Consider the following 23771-nt stretch of genomic DNA (forward strand, 5'->3'; position numbering starts at 1 on the left):
GCTTAGAGTCCAAGTCGGTGAGGAGATTTGAGGGGGAGAAAAAAAAAGATTTAATTGGATAATTTGTAAATACATGTCACTTTGGCAAATTAAATTGTTTTGTTTTGTAAGGCTTTAGGATGGGCAACGTAATATACTACAATAATTGAGCTACTTTATAGTGGAAGCCTTTGGGATATCTTACTTGTGAGGGGCTGGGACTCTCTTTAGATTGGAAACTAAAAAGAGCTCCACTGTTCAGAAATTCCCCTTTCTGGCTTACTTTAATTACAAATTTATTTTCTAGTCAACAGTGAGTGTAGACCAATGTATTTTAAGCTGCATTTTGACTAGTATTTGTTGAATAGTGTTAAGTTTTTCTTAATGTTTAATGTAGACCTATTTCATCCTAACAATGTTATGTTACTGTTAAGCTTAGCAGTTCAATTGAAGTGAAACACATGTCCAGAAGGAAGAGGCTCCACAAATAATTGCAGAGGATGCATCTTGCTGGATTTGATTTCTCTTCTTATGTTATGAAAAGTTATGAAACATTGGATTGGAGTGAATTGTAGACGTTCCCAAGATAGTATAAGGACAGAGAACAAACAGGTAAAATTGTTCTGACCTGCTGATTTTGAGCTGTTACTTACCCCCTTTAAGTGTTTTTATATTCTTTCCTATTTTTTCCCTTGTCAGTAGTGGCTATGTTTGGCATGGACATGGTACTCTGTTGCCAGGGAAAAAGAGAAATGATCTGTGTTACAGTTGAAGAAGGTCCCCCAAAGCAGTTTCTGTAATTGGGTGAAAACCTCACAGTGAAAGTTTTTGGGAATGTGTATACTGGTACACTTGGAGTCCAAGTCATTAGCTCGTCACCAAAAGAAAATCCCACTGCTGCTCATAAGCAAATAATCAAAAGCCAAACACTTCAGAAAAGAAGCATGAAGATAAATCTAGCATAGTGCTATGTTTAAACACATGCAGTAAGGTGGAATGCATCACAGATGAAGCAGTAGTCAACCGATCCATTGCATCTATGGACGTATATCATTAAAATAAACTGTCAATATTCAAGTTTTAAATATTAGGAATCCACCCATTGTTGTCCCAGGTGGGCTCCGTTTCATTACAGAGCCCTGCAACAATTCAAACCATACTCTCTCCCCCTTCTCCATCTCTGCCATAGCAAAAGTAGTCATAGTATTTCCATTTGGTGTTTTCCTCTGACTACTTGAGAGAGTTCTTTTGTACCCGCGGCTAAAAGAGAGTTGGCCTAGTGCTGGTCCTGAACTAAACTCCACGGAGATGACGAACAGGTAGACGCCTTTGTGTGGTGCTTTAAAGTAGCCATGCTCAGGGAAGTAGCTGTTTCCGTAGTTGAGGTATGTTTCATTAAACCTCAGAGTTTTTCCATTATCTTTTTCTTCTGAGAATCCCACTTGGAATGCGACCGATGAGTCTGAAACAAGAAAGGGAAAAGGAACACTGTTTTAGCCAAGAGCATTCTTCCCTCCCCAGTTTTATCAAGGTAGGAGACAGGGTAAAGCTCATAGGCTTTCAGAACTTCACAAATGGCCTGTGGAGATTTTCCCAGGGAACCCAGGCTCTCTATGGAGCAGGATGCAGAAATCAGACCTATCTGCTCAGTTCCCTGAAGTGGCCTGGCGTAGGGGCTGGGGCACCAACCTGCAAGTCAGATCCGACTGTAGTGTCTGACCTAAGCTAGATGATTTGTTATGCTTCTCCTCTCCTTTTTTCCTCCTTTCCTTATAAAACATTGTAAAACCTGTGGGAAAAATACTCTCCCTGAGATCTTCCGTAGTGCTCCTTTTTACAGCACTCCTATCAAATAATCTTTTTTTTGGTTGTGGTGGTTCTGTACTTTGAGTTGCATCTCCTGCATTGTGCTGACAGAAAAAGTCCTTTCCTAGCTTGCAAAGAGTATCTAATTATTTTCAAATAGAATTTGTCAGTAAATGTCATGACAAGTACATATAGACGTGTTGCTGCCACTTGAAAGGAGAAAATCAAATAATTAAGTGGAGTTCAAGGTATTTTTATATTTTTATAATAATAGTTTCCCTAGTGTATACACATTTGAATATTCCATGCTTTTTAAGATTTAGAAATAGTGGTAGTATTATTCATTCTTCTTTTATATGTAATAAAAGACTTACGGATTAACTGAAACAGGTAAAGAAGTTGAAGGAAAACATTAAAATCACCTATCAATTGAGCAGTCCTCACAAAATGTGTTGTAAGGAATTAGCAATCTTTTACTATTTTAGCTACACAGAAGCTTGAAGTCATGAAATGAAACTTCTTCATATCAGGTACTGTGCAATGATTTTGTCCATAATTCTAGATATTTTTTTTTGGAAACACTGTCTATGATCTAAAGCATCTGTTTCCTCTCTGAGTACAGCAGAGCTACTTTTGTTGTAGCTATTATAAATCTATCATAAAAACCATCAGAAATGAGGTAAAATTGGAGATAAAATTAGCCTATAGTTTATATAGTTGAGAAAACTTATAATAATCTGACAAGCTCTTAAACATGCAAGGACTTGAGTCCTGGCAAGGACCATCAGCAGGAGCAGAGAGCTTGTAGAGCAGAGCGTGTCTGCGAGGCGCTTGCTCCAATCCCTGATCCTGGCCTGGTGCCTGCTCTCAAGTTACTCGTAGCTGGGAGCAGACGCAGCCCGCGGGCGGGAAGCCCCTGTGGGGGGCATGGGGCCGCAGCGGGACGGTGTGGGCCGCCCTCCAGGCCTCGCCGGCACCGCAGCCTGGCAGGCCGGAGCGGGATGGAGCTTGGGAGGGCAGGAGCAGCGACTACTTCAGCCGGGTGAGTCCATCCCCGCAGGCGCCCCAACAGGTACTGGCAACGCGACCCGTCACCTCCTGCCCATGCCCTGCGCAGCCTCAGCTCTGACGAGCAGCCGCTACGGGCCTGGCCTGTGGCAGCACCATGTTGTCAAGTACAGGTAAAGCTTGGGAGTGGTTTTCTTGTTGATGTAGTTATCTTCTGCCGGTCAAATGTGTTTTCGTCAAAGGCGCAGTCAGCCTCAGTTGGTAGCTACAGAGTTTTCTGTGGGGCTACTTCTGTGAAATGGGTAACGTGTGTGCTGGGCATCAGAACGGTTGCTCTTAGCCTTGGTGTGAGTCCCACAACCTTCACGGTAGCAAGAACAAGGGTTGAGCAGGTGTGAGAGTCCCCATTTGTTCCATTCGCATGCTCTGTGATATGAACGGATGCAACTTTGTAATTAGTATTCCCACTGTTATTATTATTAAAAAGAAATGCTGTATTCAAATAGATTTATACAATCAAAAATGCGGTTAGTAGGCTGTCTGCAAGTATATGCGAGAGTAGCACTCTGCTTTCTGCACAGTGTATGTTCAGCTTTGTGGACAGTCCTCTTGCAATTAGCTTGTTTCAGAGAAGCAATCATGCACAAAGAAAATCCCTCAGCAGCAGAGCAATGGCTCTTTCAGTGAGATCATGATGAGAATAGGCTTTTATTTTTCTATTAAAAGAATGTTCCCTTGTTCTTGTCAAGTAATATTAAATTAAGTATAAAAGTAAGCATATTATAGCAAATACTTTTATTTTGCTGGTATGTGTAACCTCTTACTCTTGTGGGGGAAAAAAAAACAATGTCAATGGAAGCCTAACCACAGTTGAAAGTATTTCAGAGAAATAGCTATCTGGGCAAAAAAACAGCTGAAATCTCAGTACCCTTGTAATACTGGGAAGCTCAGTTATCTGAGGAAGGTGTGTGCATTGATGCGGGTATAGAAACAACTGGATGTAGTGACTGGGCACACGTCACAACAAAATAAGCCTCAGCAACTGGTTGTATATGTATGGATGTGTATGCTGGTTAGATCAGTATTTTGGAAAAGTGCAAGCCTGAGGTCGTGAAGAAGAAACGTAGCATTTTTGTAATCTGAAATAATGTTCTCTGCTTATTCAATCTAACTACAGTTTTGTGGCATGGTTTCCAGAAAGATCTGTTTTTTGCTCTGTATTACATATTCATAACAAGGACTACAGTTATGAAAAACAGCACAAAAGCAGTGGCAACTGTACTCATGGCGAGGTGTTTTCAGAAGAAGGAAACTGGCCCTTCACTTACCAGTGAAGTACAAGCTGAAAACTTGTCTCTGAACCTTAGCCAGGAGACATAGAGAAAGAACTCTCTTGTCAGACCTCCCTATTCTACCTGTACAAATTATTGCAGTTAATTTAATAGATCTGTTCACACTAGGAAGGATTTGGTGTTTTGAACACATTCCTTCCAGACTCGGGTAACAGAAGAGAAAGAAGCAAAACTAGGAAGCCCAGCATTCCCAATGGGTTTCAAAAGACCAAACTTATGTATTAACATGAGCATCTACAAACAAAATATGGATTCTCAACATAGAAATTTGAATTAGTTCAAGACCAATTCCCTAGCAGCTATGAAGGGTGTAACTTTATTGGCTTCAAACAGAGTAAACCAGTGTATGAAGCCGGTTATTCCTTGAGCTGTTTGTTTAGATGGAGCTGGGGATGTAAAGTGTCAAAACTTCTCCCTCCAGTATCCCACAGGATAACACTCGGGTCCCACAATTTATATGCCGTGGGGAGAGCCACGCAATATGCTTGGAGCAGAGCCAAGGAAGAGGCAGGATTTGCACAAGAGCAAGCAAAGGAAGAGAACCTACCTTTTTCCAAGAGTTCTGTTTGTACTGTATTTCTTCCACTTATTGTCTGCATATTTTCTCTGTGTCTGTCAGACTTTTTGTCTCTTTGTTTATCCTGACCTTTCTGCTTCCTTCTCCCTTTTCTGGTCAGCATTGACTGCATCTTTGCAATATCCAGACTTACATTTGAGGCAACTAATTCTTCATTGCTTCCAAACATCTTTCTGAAAATCACCAGATGCTCCTCTAGCTTCTGTTTGATGGTTGCTAAATCTGCTGAGAGAATTTCCACAGAAATGTTGAGAGGCTCCACTATGTTTACTATTGTGTGATTACAGCAAAGATTCATGTCAGCTCTTGATTCATGCCTCTTGATTGCCAGACTCAGATGTTTGATATCCTTCTTCAGAGTCATGATATCATTATATCCTGAGCTATCCAAGGAGTCGTCTTTGGCAGCCTCATAGTTAGGTTCCATATATTCCACATTGCTACGATGACTATCGGCTTCATCCACGGCAGCCGGTGTTTGTGTTTCCTCTTCGGGATGCGTGGGAGATGTACGAGCATCACGTTTATTCTGTTGACCTCTCTCGAGGAGGTGCAATCTCTTGGCAAGGGATTCTAAAGTCGCATTCTGTTCTTGGAGTTTCTCTGCAGTGTGTCTGAGAGATTCTTGCAGCTGAACTACTGACAATATTAGGGTACTAGGGTCTTCTTCAAACAAGACTTCCATAACTTCTTCTCCCAATAAAGCCTCCAGCGCTGTTTCGTGCCGCATTGCATCTTCCAAAAGAGAGCTGAAAGAACTATTAAGATACCTGATGTGCCTGTGGATTTCTTCATCTTTCTTCTTCAGGAAGCCAATATCTTCTGAAAAAGCCTGGACCTGTGACTGAAGCTGTCTATTTTCTTCTTGATGGAGACTAAGGGACTGATGGATAGATGGAAAAGCTGAGGAGAGCTCTTTCATTTCATTCCTCAAGAGATTTTTGAAAACTAATTCTAAGTGTTTCATATCTGTTAAGTTTGATTGGGTGTCTTCAAGGGAATAAGTGATATTCCTTAAATCCTCCTCCAGTAAATCACTTTCAGAAGGTATTTTCTGGCAATTGCATTCCTCCATGTACCTCAACAGATCTGAATAGTTTTCTCGAAGATTGGAGAGAGTGTAGTTGAGCTCTGATATCTGCCTTTCCATTGCTGCTTTGTTTTCTTCAATAATAAGTGATTTCTCCGTTAAAGCAGTTGTAAGATCTTCTGGCCTATACATTGAGAGATTTTTTTTCAGTTCCTTAAACCATCTCTCTAAAACCACGATATTCTGAAAGGCAACCTCTGATTCTATGTAAAGTTCTTTAAGCTGCTTTGCGTGCCCTGCCAGAATGTCATTTATTTGTCTGATGCTTAACTGGGTGGTTTCATCTTTGGGACCATGATGTGAGAAGAGTTCCGTTAAATTTCTTTTCAAAGCCTCAAATTGTTTTTCAAAATTGTTTTGCTCTTGTTTCATGTTTGCGATGCTGTTGTTCAAAGCTAAGAAATGGGACTGTTGGATCTTGTGACATCTCTTGAGCTTTGTGTCAGTATCTGCCTTGATCATGGTAAGATTATGGTGAATATTCGCCTGCTGCACTTGCAGTTGATGACCTATATCCCTTTTCACCTGATCAACTTTCATCACATTTTCTTGAACTTTAGATTCGAACTTAGTTCCCAGCTCCTGAAAGTCCTTTTTGGGCACAGTACTCTCATGGAACCTCTCAATGCTTTTCTTGTTGGCTTCCACGGCGTGGGACAGGTTCTTCACCATGCTGGAGAGGTTCTGTAGGCTTCTGTTGAAGCTTGCCCACATTGGGTTAAAATGTTGCCGTAGAAAATCCTCCATGTGAGGAAACAGAATTTGCTGCAGAAGCCTTTCCTGTAACTCTGTTAACAGAGAAATATAAATTTAATTTAAAATGAATTTTTAAATTTAATTTTTCTTTAAGATCCGCTTTCAGAAAGCTTCCTAATCTGGTCCAGTTCACTCAGGAAAGTATTTTTCTACAGTGACTGCCATCTTCTTCTCTAGAATCTGAGAATATGCTGTATCTTTACAATTACAAAAATAACCCAATTTTAAATTAAGCCTGATGTACAGCAAGCTGCGCCTTTGAATCTGCAAACAATTACTCAGAGGTATATTGAGTATCCATTTTACTTTAGAAGAATAATACATTTTGAAATCCCTGGACAGCCGTTTCATAACAGGCCACTTTCACAACAGTTCCTGCTAGCCTGCCCTTCTTTGTTTTTGCTATTACATAGTGTTTTCTTCTCCTGATGCTCTCCAGCCCACAGCTTGTACTTTGCAGAGTCATGCCGCATGCTAAAATCTGAATATACCAGGCCAGTGCTCAGCAACTTCAAAGGTGCTCATGGTTAGTGTGAACTATGCTACAATTTGATCCCTAACTGTGTTGGAATGGGCTGCGTTGAAGCTCTTACCTGACTTGCTCTGGTTCGCTTGTAACACCATGCTTGTACCGTTGTTTTCAAATATTCTTTTCAAGTCCCCTAAGTTGTTGACTGCTTGGTGAATATCATTTTGAAGATCGTCCAGTAATGCCTCATGATCTTGAGTGACCTCCAGCATTTCTCTTGAATCCACTGTTGCTGCCCCTAATCACAAGATTAAATATATATATAGTAGTCATACAACAGAGTACAGCCCTGCAGGCTTTCAGAGCAACAATATATATATTTTTTTTGCTCTGAAAATTTTGCACTGACATTTAGGGACCAGCTGGTTTACAGCAGCTTAAATTCCCACTTCTTGGCAAGGTGTGTGGGGTTTTTTTGTTGTTTTGTTTGTTTTTTTTGTCTCTCCCCTCACCGATAAAGACACATATGAACATACCGGGATATTAACAGAAAAACTTGAGCCGTGGGAGTCATGAAGTCAGTGAAATTCTCTTGATTTGAAACCTCAGCATGCCATACCAAGCTCTGGAATAGTAACTGCTTTAAAACCAATTGACTGAAAGAACAGCATATCAACCCGGAATAAAAGGGCAGAATGAAAGAGCAGTTGAGATGTTTCACAGAGAATCTGCAGACATGGGGTTTAAGCGTCACAGTGAACTCTCTTGAAGGGCCCTTGAACTGATGTTACTTGAAATAAGTACCTGGTAATCTGAGCTGCAGAATGCAAAGTGTATGCAGAGAGCTGCAGAAACTGCTGTGCCCTGTGCTGTCCCAGGACCTCTCACCCTCCAGGGTTACTTTTGACCTTTCAGTGCTTTCAGAAGCTGGAGTCCTATAAAGCAACTGCTTGCTCATTCAGTGCTGTGAGCATAATGTAAGAGAAGGCTCTCTTTCAGCATTGTAATACTACCCAAAAGCCAGATGTTAGCAGATATTTAATAGCCACAAGCTATACCATTTCCCAGAGGGTAAGGAAAGGTCTTTTTTGGATAAGTATCCAAAGTATCCAGATTGGCAGGATAGACTCTGAGCTGCAGATCTTCAGTGTTTCATAATAACTCTGCGAGCTCCTCGGTAGCTACCCTGAAGCAGCATTTGCATGGACTTTCAGGTATGGCATGCTTTCCTTGGAATCCGTTTTCTAGGACAGGGAGGTGAATATTCATGCCATTGAAAGATTTAAGGTTTTGTCCCATCTATGCATTTCATGTGGAGTTGCATTGATGGCCAGCCTGCTTACAGCCGGGAACCTTTTGGCTGCTTTGTCTGGAGCACTCAAGAAGTATTATGATGAAAATCATCATTAAAATAACTGCTGAAAAAAAAAAATCCATATTTTTTCTTCAGTCAGTGATTGAGAAGTTTTTTTAAAAAAAAAAACAACAACAAAAAAAACTGCAAACCAAGTAATTTGAAGAACATACTGTGGTTTGAGAACTGCTCCTCTTCCAGTCCTTCAGTCTCACTTGCTGGCACCAGAATATAATTGGGATCTGCAATTGAGATGTGATACATTACACATGAAATTAACCTGCCTTACCTGCTCAATTCTGGAAGTTTCTACATCTAAAATATGTTCCGGAAGCTTTTCACAAATGTAACCGATACAGAGACACTTCTGCATTGCAGATTCCTTAGGGCAAGCCAAGAACACCGTGTCGGGAGAACCTTCTTAGCTCTGGCTCGGGCCACTGCTGCTCTGGCCTGCAGCATCGCACAGGTGATGATGTTCTGCTGCGTGTGTTTTAATCCATGCTGCTTTACTGACCCTAAGACAGGATTCAGTTACAAATAGCTGCTTGTTTGTTTTGTTTTGAGAGAAGAAAGGGAAAGGGTACTATCCAACTATCTGCAAACTTGTCTTTCTTGTGCTGCCAGTAACTAAACTTTTGGACAGTGGCTGCTACCAGCTATAGTGACACTGTACAAGTGAGGAATTGAAGATAAGGAAGATATTTCAAGAAATGTGTTACAGAACTAACAAACTAAACTAGAAGCACTGCATTTTATATTGTCTTCCTAACATTATAAATTAGAGTTTTAGCCCTATAGTTAAACTGGCAAAGATAGGCTAAACTTGGAGATGGGCAGAGGGGGGAAGAAAATGAATAGTTGTTTGGTTTTATCTGGGGAGCCTCTTTGGGTGGGTGAGTTGGACAAAGTTTGTATGGAAGTTTTCCCGCAGATCTTTTTTAATGGTTTCTTTAACCTACTTGGGGAATTATGTTTTAGTCATTTACTTTCTCCTTCTGGTTTTGAATAGAGCATTATTTGCCAAATTCTAGCCATGTCATTGAGCAGTCCAGCTTGGAAAGTTCTGTCCTGCAGCTATACACACCATTATTCAACAGTGCAAAGAGCTGCAGTAACGGGAGTCTGTTGCCAGAGGTTGTGTGGAGTGAGAGCTGCAGAGAGACGGTCGTGTCCCAGGGCTGCTGCCTGCTGTAGGACCGGGGATCCACGTGTGGTGTCCGGAGGCAGCGGGATGCCTTGTCTGGAGCAGGATGTGCTGCCATTTCCCTAGCAAATGACTTGGCCCATCAGGTCAGTTCAGCGGGTGGTTTCACATAGTAATGGTGCTTTCTGATGTCGCCAGGGTCTACCTGAAGTCAGGCATCCCAGGATGGATTTCTGCCTCTGCCCGCTATCAAAAGAATACCTTTCTCCATGCATAAAATTACCATATAGCTACTAAAACGCAATAGCTACTGTAATAGCTGTATACAGGAATAATAGTTACTGATTGTCACTATTTATGGCTATTACAGACCAAAGAAAATGCAACACAGTCCTTTTCTTGATTCTCAAACAGGAGAACCAAATAAGCAAAGTCTGCCTATTTCTTTACACATAAGAATACAAGACATTTAAAATTCGTGAAAGCTAAATCCACAGACTAATTCCTTTTTTTCCAGCTTTACTCTTTCACACCTAGTTTCTTCAGAATCAAGGGGAGGATTTCTCCATCACTGACCGTGCAACCAGGACAGGCTGAGTCATAATTCTTAGTCTAAATTAAGACTAACTTAGTCTTCATTTCCATTCGTGTTCTCTAGCTTTCCTTACCACGCTGTTGGCAGTCCTTGCCAATAAATCCAGGGCAGCATTTCCACTGTAAAGACTTCAAAACCTTCTGTTTCACTTGATAGACTGGCTTCAAGGCTGTCCTGTACCTGGGGAATAAGGGTCTGGGTGTTAGAGTTACAGTCAGCTGGTGTCAGTCCGGGTAAATTCACCGACTCTGACGGGAGCCTGGTGCCTGGTGAGGCCGAGATGACTAATGCTGAAAGCAGGCAAGAAGTCTGTTACAAAACGTGTCACTACTGCTCCATAAAGCATTTAAGCAGTCCACAGTTATTGACACGTTTTCCCCCGCCTCCACCCGCGCATGAGATTGCTTTTCAGGACTTGTTTTGTAACAGGAGATATGTGCAAATTCGTATGTGAAGGCACCACATAAACATTATTTAATGGGCAGTGCTCTGGTGATCTGCCTCACACTCTTTTCTATTTCTGCAGTAGATATTTTTCCAAACATGTGGGTACTGAAGGAGCTCTGACTGAACTCTTAAATGAGTCTGTCACAGCTGGCAAACTCATGTAACTGAGAAGCATAACTGTAGTATTTACTGTAATAGACCTTGCAATAGAATTTGATAGTTACGACAGTTATATTGCAGCTTCCCATGCCACACTTGCCCTTTAATAAGGAATGTTACCTGTGTGGAGTATTGGAGTGATTACACTAACCTCATATGAAGCCCCCCACCTGGTTGTTCTTTGAAGATGGCTATAAATGCCTAATCAGGAAAGTTCATTATGAAAAAAGCTGAAAATTGTCGACATGGTGTGATCGCTGTTGGACAAAGTGAATGTGAACAGATTTTTTGAAAATAACTGTCTTGTAACCAAATGTCTTTGCAAAGCAGGGGTTCTGCCAAGTTGCTTAGATGCCTAAATGTCTCATGTACATAGATCAGACCCTACTTCACTTTGGAATTAAAATGAGTTTGGTGCTTTAGTTCTTTTTAAAATGTGTCCTTAAATACTTCTAAAAATCTCATTCAGATACTTAGAGGATTCTGTTGCTCCCATGGATTTTATGTAGGGTACTTACATGATCCTCTGGCAGTTTGGGGCTCCATTGGGACAGGGCTGCTGAGAGTTGACGATGTATTTCTCCTTCATGCAGGCTTCTATGTACGTTACCAGCCGGGACTGCACGAAGGAACACCAGTTCCTAGTGCAAGAAAGGAATTTGAAATAGGACCTTTAAAATCTCTACTTTTAGCAGTGCAAAGAATTGTAATCCATTAGGATTGTTTTGAGGGGTTTTTGTTTGCTCGCTTGCTTGCTTGAACCCACCCTCAGAATAATGAGGATGGTGGAAAATGCCTGCTAGTGTCTCCCTCCACTCCCAGCCCGTTTGTTTTCATCTGGAGTGTTTTTCAGAAATGCTTACAAAAGAGCTGATTGTCAGAGCTTTGGTGGTGTATTAGTTCCATTTCCAGCCCTTTCATTTAGCAGGAGTTTCCAGCCCATGATAACCTGTAGGTTAAAGTCACTTTAAATGTCAAATTGCTTGGCTCAGTATGTTGCTGTTGTAGATGCTTAACAACTGACTCACCAGATTGGGGCAGACTGCTTCTGAAAACCTGAAATCCTGCATTGACTCTATTAATAATCTGTGTTTTTCCAAGTGTTACTACCTCAAGATAATATAGTAACTGTTTGGATTTTTAATTAATTGGAATAGCTTTGATGAAAATCTCTCTCACCACCTGTCCAGGAAAATAATACTTGAAAAATGAATCATGTGACAGCACTGGAGGGGTCTGCTCTTGGTTTTAGTCTCATGCTCATAGCAAGGACAAGTGAGTTTTACGAGACTGGTAATTACCTCAAGGTGATTTTTCCAAGTTAGTGTTACATTGACATCAATTAATTGTGATGTATATGACCCTTTTCATTTTTATTTATTTCACAACTTTAAAGTCAAAATGTGAAAGTGTACTATTGGTTGAAATTTGATTATTAAAATCCATGATGAGAGAGAACTGAGGTGAGTATATATAATAGAAAACTTAATGAATATGTGATGAATTAGTAATTTCAGTTATTGTTGATAAACCATATGCAACTTCAGGCTGTTATTTCAATGTCTGGTTTTACCCAAGTTGACCAGTCAAGCACCAGTGGATCCAGTTTTCCCGTTGCCTGCCCGGTGTCGGAGGGTCCATAGGTTTCTGAAGCCGTGCGTGCCCAGGGCCGTTGGGAAGCTGCAGTGTGTCTGCTAACAGCATGCTAAAGCTGGGAACGTGCTGAGCCTCCCTCCTGGGAGGGGATGGCGTGGGACATGGGGGAGAAGGAAACATGCACCGCCCTCACTGCTTCAGCTAATTCACCTTAATTTTCCAGAGACAAGTCCAGAATGTGCATTAGCCAAACAGGCTGCCAAGCTGGGAAGGGTGCCAGCAGAGTTAACCTGAGAGATAACTGGCCCAGGGAATGGAAATGGGAATTGGATTTAGCTTCCTCTTGAAATGAAGATGTATTTTCTGGTGGATAAGGGGTTCACTGCGGCACAATGATCCTGGAAGCCCAGCCTCTGGGATACAAGCTCCAACACTGTTGCTGCTCCAAGGCGGAGCAGGGTGTGAAGGAGCTTCATCTTCCCTAAGGCCCGGGAAACCCAGCCCTTCCTCGCCAGCATCTCCTGCAAACATCCCGTGACGCTGGCAGGGCTGGAGCTGCCAGCTGTGCTCAGCTGAAACACCCAACTCGCAACCTGCCCTTCCAGGAAGAAATGAAATCATTTGCAGAGGTACTTCATGCCTTCATCTCTCCCTCCCTGCAGATGAAGCACCTACAGAAGGAGCAGCTTTCCAATTGCTGTGAAATAATTAGCTGTCCTGGTGGCAGGCCACCTGAATCTCGGAGCTGCTCTGCTCTTAGATGTTTGTGTGACAGATATGCTAGTGGCAGCCAAAAATGTTTGTTACGGTATTTTCTGTAACTTGTGCTCTTCCTGATGCTTCTGGTGGCAATTCAGGATCTAGAGTCTGTCACTGCAAGTTCTGAACATGCAGGGGTAGATTTGCCAAGTAAGCAGGTGCTGTTTTCACATGATCTGTTGGTTTTTTTTTTTTTTTTCCTTGAGGCTGGTATCTCTAGGCTGCTTTTTTCACCTGCAAGCATTACTCCAAGTCTTATGGAGTAATGGTGTCAATATATGCAGTGTTATCACTTTTAGGTAAAGCGAAATTAGAAATCATATTACGTGCCATTACCATTATGTGCACAAAAACAAGTTAGTTTTCCCATAAGAAACTGCCTTCTCAAAACAAAAGTAGAATCAGGCCATATACAATACCGAATGTGTCACCTGGGGTATTTGGAAAGATCAGGGGGTTCTTGTACTCCGTGACCATGTCAGGGCTTGTGCAGAAAGAGAGCATTGTGTGGGGGCAGAGACTGGTGTCTGATAAAGAACAGCTGACCTTTAGGGAGTATATTTTTAAACGTGAATGCAGGAACCAAATCTCCAATAATCAGCATATATGGAAACAGCGTGCCCCTCTGACTGCGTTGCAGAAACAATGGGGAACCGAGTGGAGCACAAAAGCAGAAGCTGAGGTCACGTCAGCCAACACCACTGCTAGGCAGCTCGCAGAAGGGGAGGAAGCTCTACGGAAGCTGGAAATACCAAAAGGAAAGGGCAGGTAGCCTGAGCAAGTTGGGAACGTTCACTGGGCTTGCTGAGACATGCAGAGCTTTTTCTGTACCCTGCTTGCTTAAAGGAAAATGGGTTTGAGATTTCTGCTAAGTATTATCAAACAAAACTGTTGGTTTCATAGAAACAAGGCCAGGAGCTGGGCAAAGCCTGCAGCAACTGTGAAAGATGAACATGATACCAGAGGCTACTGCAGCTTTTGTTGTGATTTCAGGCGAAAACTGCTTTGATGAACTATGGTTGGTTCACCTATGGCAGCTCACACAGCCGCCTGGTGCTGTGTGCGGTGCCGTGCCCTGAGCCTGGGCGGGAGGCCGCGTTCAGCGCCCAGGCCTCCTTCCGAAACGGGCTGCCCCTGCTCTAGTGTTTTGTTTTGTCCTTGCTGCAAACAATCCCCACCCCGTGAATCATCAGCCGTGCGGGTGGGTTTTCCCACCGCACACAGCTCCCAGGCGAGGCCTCTGAGTCATGTACGCCCTGCAAATCTAAGCCCAGTGTTTACATGTGTGCACACGCGTGTAAGCAAGAATGTGGAACCGTGTGGCTGAGAGGCCTTTGGCTGGGTCGTGTATGCACGCAAATTTAATACAAAATACCAGGATTTCTTTCACAACACTGCTGACACGCTCAAGGAATCGTGTGGGCTTACTTCCAGCTTCCCATTTAGAGGGCTCACTTTGCAACAGAAGTTGACTCAGTGACTGATCCCAACCTGACACTAATTTTTAGACTATTTTTAGCCTTGTGCAGCACGAGCAGAAAGGGCATTTGATTGATCCTTAACAAAAGTGGTCTTTAGTGTGATCGCAGTTTTATGTCCATTTTTCTATGGCAGCTGCTCGCTAATTCTCTAACTTGATTTTAAAAGCTTGCTGGTGGAGCTGAAGGGCTGCGTAACACCATGACATGTTTTAATCTCAAAAGCTTTTGAAGGCTTTATGTTCTGTGAAGTTTACCAAAGATTATTCTTCCATCAAGTGTACGAATAAGGCCTGTTTTTCACATCTGTATAATGAGATGCAATACAGATAGATGTGCACAAAGGTGAAACTTTTATTGCAGTCATTTTTGCACATCTTATCAAATGCTTCCTTTAAGGAAACTTTGCTATCTCTTACTAAAAATATTCCATGACTGTGTTAACCTTGAGGAAAATAAGTCATTCTTTAATGTTAAGTGGAACAATTGAAAGATCTACAAAGACCTGATTTAAAGTTTACTGCGGTAAGCAGGATTTCTTCCACTGACACCAGTGGGCTCTGGAGCAAGCTGTGAAGTTTCAAAGAACTACTTTCACAAAAAGCCTTCCTTTATTCCTCTTGTTTCTGGGATACAAAAGCTTTGTGTTCTGCTTCTGCTTTTTTTCCCTCTTTGTAATTATGTAGCTTCATTCATTGAATCTATAACCAACTTTAACACCATCTGCTTTTACTCTCCTTAATAGAGTTTCCTTTATATTCAAGCCTCTGTTGCCAAAGAGATATGAGTAGATGAGGTTACTTTTATGAAAAAATATGAGCCTTCTCTACAATGCGGTTGATGGTAAGGTTTATAGGAATACTGCGAATCAGAGTAACAGCTAAGTGTTCCCTAGCAAATCCAAGCTACAGATGTTTACATACTTCAGCTGTTTTTCCTGTTTCACATTCCAAGTTAGTTAATACTCGATTTTTGTCAATCAGAAAAAAATATCTCAGTAACCTTCATTATTAGACTAGGTATTTTTTCCTAAGCTTTTTTCTAGTCTCCTTGTTGAATAGAGTCTTAACATGCATCTGTCCTTTTTTTGTTTTTCATTATTTTCAGAAAGGTGTATTGCTTTATCTAAGGTAAAGTGTTTTTGAAGAGAAGGGAATCTGGATTTAAATAAGAGTCAGCATATTTAAGTAAGCTCAAGCACCATTTTTGTATTTTTAAGATCTAAAAATTAAAAACTGATTTCACAAGGTTTTAGTGTCATGTTGGATACTATCTCTACTCTTGCTGAAACATAGCACTTCTCTCTGTGATCCTAGGGTTTGGCCAGGCCTTATAGTAAATAAAATAAAACCTACAGAACTATCAGTCCATGAGATAAGGGAAGATGTCTAGTCTGCAGTCATTATCATTCTGTAAAATGAATAAGAGGTATCTTTGTCCAGACAGTGCTATACTGGCGGCAGCAGCAGAATGCATAATTTCACACAACTCAGCTAGGTACACACACCTTTGATTCTTCTAGTGGCATGTTCTTGTGATTGGCACTTTAATATATCATTTTGGACACTTCCTCAGTTTATTGGAATTCCTGTCTGAGCAAAAGTTTTAGAAATGTGCCATAAATTGCTTTTCCATAAGTTTTACAATCTGCTTGTTTGCACTAGTACAGCTTAATTGTCCTTCACGTCAGTTTCCTTGTGTTTCTATTCTCAGTGAAGTCAGTTTTTATAACTTCAAAAACTCCTGATGAGCCACTTCTCTGTCTATCATTAACAGAATGCAGAACTCCTGGCCCATAACTGTTTCCTTTTCTGTTCAGTGCAAAAGGCACCGAACATGCAATTATTGATGCCTAGATATTTTACTATAAAAAACAGAGGATCATATTATTCTAACTTAAACAGGTGATTTTCTACTAACTTTTGTAGAATGACTCCTGATTAATACCAGTTGAAGTGGGGGGGAAAAAAAAAAAGCGTGGGACTTGACTTGTGGAAATTTCATAATCCATGTTCTGATTTTTCTCTTGGTGCAAAATTCTCACTGATGTGAAAAAGCACCCTCAATAAGAGAGAGGTGAAATGTCACATTTCAATTAACTGCAACTAGGAATTCACTCATCAGCTGGAAATGAGACACGTCTTTTTATCCTCATTGCAGAATGCAGAAGGTTTTAATCTCCAGAAAAAGATGCCGTCTCCCAGAGAGAACAGGATGTGCCCCTGGCCTGTAGTGAGCAGGTAGGCTGGTCATCACTTGTCGTCTGTCAGGGCATTAGCAAGTTCTCCTGCTCCTCCTCCTGAGCAGACAGCAGCACTGGACTGCAGTCAGACAGCAGAAAGTCTCTATTTCTCTCTCCCTTATAACAGTGCTCCCTCTCAGGCAATGACCTCGGATCTTCTGGTGACTCAGTGCATGAACCACCGTATTTTTTGACTGGGGTTTAAGATGGACTGAGTCATTTGTGGTTTACCTTAATAAGCTAGACTGAAAAGCGTGATAATGATGGTTTGAAACATTTGATTTCCATACACTGGTGGAAGGTTTCCAGGGCTCTGAGTAATGTTGGTTGAGTAACTGGCATTTCTGTTGGCACAGCTGTGCCAGTTCTTATGTTATCCGTTGTGACTTGTCCTGCAGAAAGTCTGAAAAATCTAGTGCAAAGGCAGCTTCTGAGTAAATCCAGCCTTGATCTTGGAGCCTCACTGTTAAGCAGAAGTTCAAAAGAAGGCAGACTTGGCTGGGGCTGTTTGAAACCAATCTGATTTCTGTATGAGCTACTTCAGAGCAGTAATTGCAGTTTTTTTTTTTTCTCAGCACAAAGCAACCACAGCCATTACCTCATCTCTGTTACCCTTGCCACAGCGCAAGTCCCACAGCCCACGGAGAGGGCAGCAGTAGGAATCACAGCCAGCCACCTTCTAGCATGGCTGTGCTGATGGCACAGAGTCAGGAACACAGGTGAGGAGCAGCTTGCTTGCACTGATGGTGCAGACAGTGTGCGGCACGATGTGCCCCGTGGTGTTTGAGCCTTGGCATGAGCGTTCAGGGTTTGCTAGGGTAGAGATCCTCACAAGTAGAAACCAGGTCCATGGGGTTTTATTGTTGATGGTGATTCTGGGCATACACTTAAGCTAAGAGCTTCAACTTGCTCACTGCTAAAAGAATTAATTGCTGTAATTGTGCCAATGAGCTAGATAGATAGCAAAGGAAATAAAACAATCCTTTGGACACGGGGGGTTCAGTGACTACTGCACTGCATGCAGTGAAACCATGTTTCTTCAGGAATTGGCCATTTGCATCAAATATATTGAAGGGAAGCCCTTCTCCCTGCAGCTGTGCAGTGCTACAAGAGGGTCAAACATCAGCAAGCACTGCCTGGGCTGAAGGCTTTATCTGAGAATTTTCAAAATCCAGAGAGGAGTCAAGTGCCTGTCTCTGACAGGAACTGGGAACCCACTGCTTCTCTCTGTTAATAACCTTGGCACGACAAAAGCTATTGTTGAGCACTCAAAAGCTGTTCCACAAGTTTTCAGGATGTTGGGGGCCGTTGATCACCTTTAACTGCATTTCACCCAAGCTGTTTTCTTTTAAGCATATTGTTCTGTCCATGTTTGTTGGGAAATTTCAGTATCCCAGAAGTTTCCTAAGAAAGTCCCTGTCTAACTTTGACAAAATGGATGAGTCAGTGTGAAACTGGCCTTAATTAAATCAATGGATGTTTTCCTGTAAAAGCAAAGAAAATAGGCTATTAAGAGTAAACATCATTCTGACTTTCACTTGAGTAGGAGTAATGGCTTTGATTTTTATCTGCTCCCCTACACTTTGGAGGACAGGAGTTCTATATTTTGACATGCAGAGTAATCACAGAAGAAGTCTACTTCTTTGTGCCTGCCTCAGCGTAGAGTTAAAGGAAAAAGTGCATATTTCAGTGAGGTAAAGCATCTGGGTGATGTCAGGAACCTGTAATCAGGGGGTGTATCCAAAGCTGTGTATCCAAACCTTGAAATATGTTAATGCAATTGAGAATTTATTTATTAAAAATTCCGCTTTTACTATTTATAATTCAGGGTATTTATAATTCAGGATTTTCTTTTCATTTTTGTAAACACATTTTCATTGTAAGGAAAGTTGGAATAGGTGGAGACTGAGCATGTGTTTGCAGATTAAAGGCAAAGAACTAAACCAGCTGCCTAGCCCAACTGTGGAGACACAGTAAATCCAGAACAGCAGCTACCAGGCAACAATGACATTTTTGAAAAGACAGGTGAAGTTCTGTGATACTTTGTCATAGAAGAGGACAGCAGCTTTAGTTTCCTTTACTTGTTGCCACCTCCTCGCCACAATTCATTTTTCCCTTATTCAGGTGAGACATCCATTTGGAAGCTTAGTCTGCCATTGTGATTGCTGAGGGGCACCATTAAAAATAACCTCTGCTTTTTTCCTAAGTTTATTTTTAACCTGGAACATTTAAGTGAGCTGTTCTACAATGTTAACTTGAGAAACAGTTAGATCAGGCCAGCTGAGGGTACAAGGGACTTTGGGCTTTGCTGTCAGAATTGGACCTTTTAGATGCTTCAATTAAATGAAATGTTGCAGCATAAAATCTGAGTTATCAACCTGACTGTTCTTGGGGTTGCAGGCACGTGGACTGGGTGAAAGCCAGCAGGACTCCTGACAACAATTCTGCTCAGTGCTGAGATTGAGGAGCCTTGTGTGATAGCTCTCAGTACACTGTTTGCTTTGAAAAATAATCTGTTCGAAAGAATGGGAAGCAATTTTTTCTGAATGCAGCTGCACTGTAGGTCTTTCCATGAATTTCTGATAAGCAAAGGTAAGCTCTTGGCAAGAGTATAGGGAAGATGACACATTCTTCCTAGGGCCAAGGAATCTGCCTTTTCCTTCAAAGAGTGGTCCACGATGTTCCTGGCTGTCATACAGCAGCAGTGAGAAATAGGCATCCAGTTCTGTCTGCCCATGTCTAAACTGCATAGCCAAGAGGGCTGACACAGCTGAGCACTTCCATGGCGTTCTCCTCTTTCAGGTCTCCTGCCGTCCACTCAGCTTCTGCATGTCTGTCCGTATCAGCTGCTTGATGGAAGTGGCTCTAAAGAGAGAAGAGCCCTCTCCAAGGTGTCCAGTCAGCTTACAGAGAGTTTCACCAAGGTATCAAGTGTGTCTTTCTTATTCTAAAAGCAAACTAGACGTTTGGACACAGTTTTGGTAGAAAATTATTCTCCTCTACCCAAGACCCTTTTATGACATGTCCATATCTCACTATATCTCCTAATTCTCAACTCTGATGTGCCATTTTTTCCTGGATTTTCCTCTCAGAAGTAAAGGCCCACTTATTCAGTGGCAAATACAGCACAGCCAGGGCATATGCCAGATTTGTAGGGAGGAAATATCAGATTCATGACAACTTCTTATGTGCACATAGTTAGGTAGTGGAGGCCATGAACCCCTGGTGCAGGTGGGAGGGTTTGGGGATCGTGAATGCACCTTGCTTAGATCTTTGCCTTGACTTCTAGAGTGTGATTGCAAGGGGAGCAGCATTGCCCCTTTTTGTTTTCACACTGCCCCCTTGGTTTTGGGCGTAGTCCTCAATCTCAAATTTATTTTTTAAGCCATAGCATTTTACTGGGTTTTTGTACTATGAACATGATTGTTCTGGCAAAATGGGAAATGCTACAAAACAGGCTAGATTTTGAAGGTAGTCATCAACGTTGCTTTATAATCAGGAAGGACATGGTGATTTGGTTCATTACGAAATAATCCCCATAAAAGGAGGAAGTATTTCTCTTAAGAGGAAACTGGAAGGAGTAATATCTGGTTACACAGCAAAGGAAGACATCTGTTATGGGAGTGCATTACAGTGTCTTGCTGACCTATACATGTGCACTTCTACACCTCCTCTTAGTATGGAGGAGTTTTCACAATGTTTTCACCATTTTGACCAGAAATCAAGCAATTCCCACCTTGTAATACAGCATTCCGGTCCTGAGTGGGAATCCTGCTCTGTTTCCCTTGCATTATGGTGCATCACCCAGGAGCCGCGGATTAGCGGTGCATGTCACCGCTGAACGCGCCCCAAGTGAAGGCTGGCAGTAATGCTGGCAGTGTTCAGAAAATGCCCTAAGGTTAATGGTGCTGAGATACAGATTTGGGAGAGGAAGTCTGTGGCATGAGGGGAAACGGGGTTGTAGTGCACACACGCTGCTGCAGAGACCTGAACTTTACACACAGATGGGTTTTGGAAACAAAACTGCATAATAGCTTTGCATGGAAGGGAAGCATGACATGAGGTTTTACACTCTTTTCCATCTCCCTCCTTTTCCTCTGCTCAGGAGCATTCAAAAATATCAGTGCATCTGAAAGCACTGGGCTGTGAACAGCACTTGCTGTGCAGCTACTTCAGCTGCTCCAAATAGGGCTCTGCAGTACCCGTCAGCACTATAAAAGATTCATTCACTTTCCTGCTCAGTTTTCATCTATTTTAAACATTTAGAGACCTACTTACATGCCCTGTAAAACTTCTAAAAAATAGTGTTTAGAAATCTCTCTAGTAAATCTCATGCCTCTTCCTCTCAGTGCTGCTATTCTGCTCTGGATTACCATGCTAAGCATATCACTGTGAAATCTTTTCTTCTTTGAATTCACAGTAATTTTTATGTTTACAAGTTACTGAGTGCCTTCGTTGTTATTATTTTGCCAGCATCCTACCCTATTCTTTCCCCTCTCCATTCCAAAGGCCCATGTCTATGGCCAGGTATGTTCTATTGGTGAGCAAAGGCTGCTACAGACTTCAAAATCACTCAGTTTTTTTTTTCTGAAGGAATAAATTAGTCACACCACATTCCATGCCCTTATTATTCATCATTATTGTTATTATTTGAAATGGACATATCAAAAGGATATTTGACCATCTATTTAGTTAGTATGTAGGTTAATAAAATGTGTGCCTTAAAGTACCTTGCTGAATCAAGGCCTACAGGTAACATTCTTATGGATTTGCTTCTTAGTGCGCTGATTCCAGGGCCATAAAGGGTAGTAAAGTATTTTTTTAAGTTAGCAAAGATGTGTCATGTATTGCTACAGCTAAATATTTTTTGGTTTTATTTATTTACAAGCTGTAATCTAGTTCAGGAGATGAAACATTATCATGTCAACAGCACAGTAAAGAAAGAGTAGGTGGAAAAAGAACTATTTTACAAGAACATCAGGATCGCATTTTTTTTCTGTATAACAAATACACCTGCAAAAATCACCATTGTTTTATGAACAGGAAAAGGCACTAAATGAATTTTATTGACTTCTACCTTACTTACAAGTATAACAATTTTTTTTATTGTGCTACAACAGAACTTGAGGACTCTGTAACATGGCTTCATTATACCAGGTGAATCTAGGTGACTAGTAAGTCCATTCAGCCTTTCTTGACTAGGAAAAGCAGTCAGTCCTATCTGTGGTTTCATCCTCCATAAGCAATTTAGCCTTTTTTTTGTAAGATATATATTTATTCCTAAAATATTATATTTACTAATCTAAAATATAATATTTATTCCTAAAATATACTATATGTTCATGATAAACTTCTATTAAAAAGGACCTCTTATTAATATGTTATATTTATCAGACACAATTGCCCTGTAAGATACACACACATTTGGTACTTACTCATTTCGAGACTGTGGGCTTTCAGTTTCAAAATCTTCTCTCTCTTCTTGATGTGAGGAGACTGAACTGGAAGGATAGTCTTGAGTATCCCCCTTGAGCACTTCTGCCTCCCAAAAGCCTTCTCCTGCCTGCTGTGGAGTCCACTGAGGGTGGGTAGAAGTCTCATACATTTGTGGCTTTGAGTTGTGCAAAGAACCATCACGATATCCATGATGGTTTGAGTGTTTGCCTAATTTTGCCACTCCTATCATATTACAGATTAGCAGAAACTTCACTAGCATTGTAGGTGTTTTTCTCCTGCTCAGTTACACCTGTTTCTTGTTCTCTTCTCTGAAGCACAGCCTGAATTAATTCTGGAATGCTCCCGGTAATATTCTTTAAATGAAAAGTTGGAAGAAGGAAGGAAAAAAAAAAAGATTTATAACAAAGAACGGAAAAGGCTTTCGACCCTCCCAGCTACTGTGGAAATGTCCGTGGCTATTGAACAATGTGAGTCTGGTTCCTGTGTGTGGCTCAAGAGTCTGACAGAAGGAAAAAAAAAAAAAAAAAAGGCGGTATGAATATAACTTATTCAAGGAACTTCTGAGTTTGGCTGCCTTCTAAACTTATCTGTGAACAGGAACTCAGCTTTTATCAACGGCCTTCTCCCTCAGCCACAGGAAAAGGATGTTAGCTTTAAAGGAAAGGAAAAGAAAAGAAAGGAAAGAAAACTGAGTGGTGTAACAGACCCTCATTGCAGTGCCAGAAAATGTCACAGATTTGCTTACTCTACTGTCTGCAGTTATTCTTGCCGTGTTTCAGAACGTGAAGCACACTGACTTCAGCAATAGAAGATTTGCAGTGCATGCAGGCAAGCAAGGTGATTGAGGTATTCCGAGTAAATGCACAATGGAAAAGCGCTTACAAATTTCCATTTTCTGTGTTTTGTGTGGATCTTTTTCTGTTCTCATTCAAGTTTAAGAACTTTAAGAAATAGATCTTCAGAGAGGTCAGGAGTATTGCATTTTTCTGAAAATTCCTGTTTGGGTCACACCTCTGGGTCTTGAGCCTAACACAGTGTGTATTTTTAATTATTATTTTTTAAAAGGGAAAACTCTTGACAAAAGTTGCTTAAAGTTGCTGTATTTTCAATCTCACCCTAATGATAGAAAGAAGTGGATATGGAGATTGGACGCAGTTTTGAACTGGCTGTGATTAGCTTGATGCTACTGCTTTTAATTTTGCTGCTGTACTAAAGTAAATGGTGTATTTCCCATTCTCTTGCAGCATGTCACACACTGGCACTTCTAAGGATAAAATTAGGAGGGAGGGTGCTCTGCTAGCAAGAAGGTGAGAGTTCTGCTGCAGGACTGCTAGATCATGTCTCCCTTTGAATGGTGAGATATACAGCCACAAGAGGATAAAGCCTTTTAGGTTTTGGAAAGGTTTGTTATTAAAGACTATGGATTTGCATTTCGTTATCACTGCTTAGAGTTGGGCCCCTCTTCTCCTGATTGTCTCTCATGCTTTATGGAGATATCCA

General features: G+C 41.4%; 1 protein-coding gene across 1 annotated transcript; it reads right to left on the bottom strand.

Annotated features, from left to right (window-relative positions):
- Positions 1-763: 763 nt before the first annotated feature.
- MMRN2 (multimerin 2) lies at positions 764-22995 on the bottom strand. The gene is made up of 7 exons (XM_010212292.2): positions 22250-22995; positions 11258-11380; positions 10207-10313; positions 8565-8633; positions 7162-7335; positions 4693-6600; positions 764-1441 (listed from the first exon to the last, which is right to left on the bottom strand). Exons 1-7 carry the CDS (start codon positions 22528-22530, stop codon positions 1053-1055), a joined length of 3051 nt encoding a protein of 1016 aa, XP_010210594.2. The 5' UTR covers positions 22531-22995; the 3' UTR covers positions 764-1052.
- Positions 22996-23771: the final 776 nt, after the last annotated feature.

The sequence above is a fragment of the Tinamus guttatus genome, unplaced genomic scaffold, assembly GCF_059628265.1.
Source record: "Tinamus guttatus ecotype Peru unplaced genomic scaffold, ASM5962826v1 Tinamus_guttatus_pri_ptg000246l, whole genome shotgun sequence".
In the NCBI taxonomy this organism is placed as follows: domain Eukaryota; kingdom Metazoa; phylum Chordata; class Aves; order Tinamiformes; family Tinamidae; genus Tinamus; species Tinamus guttatus.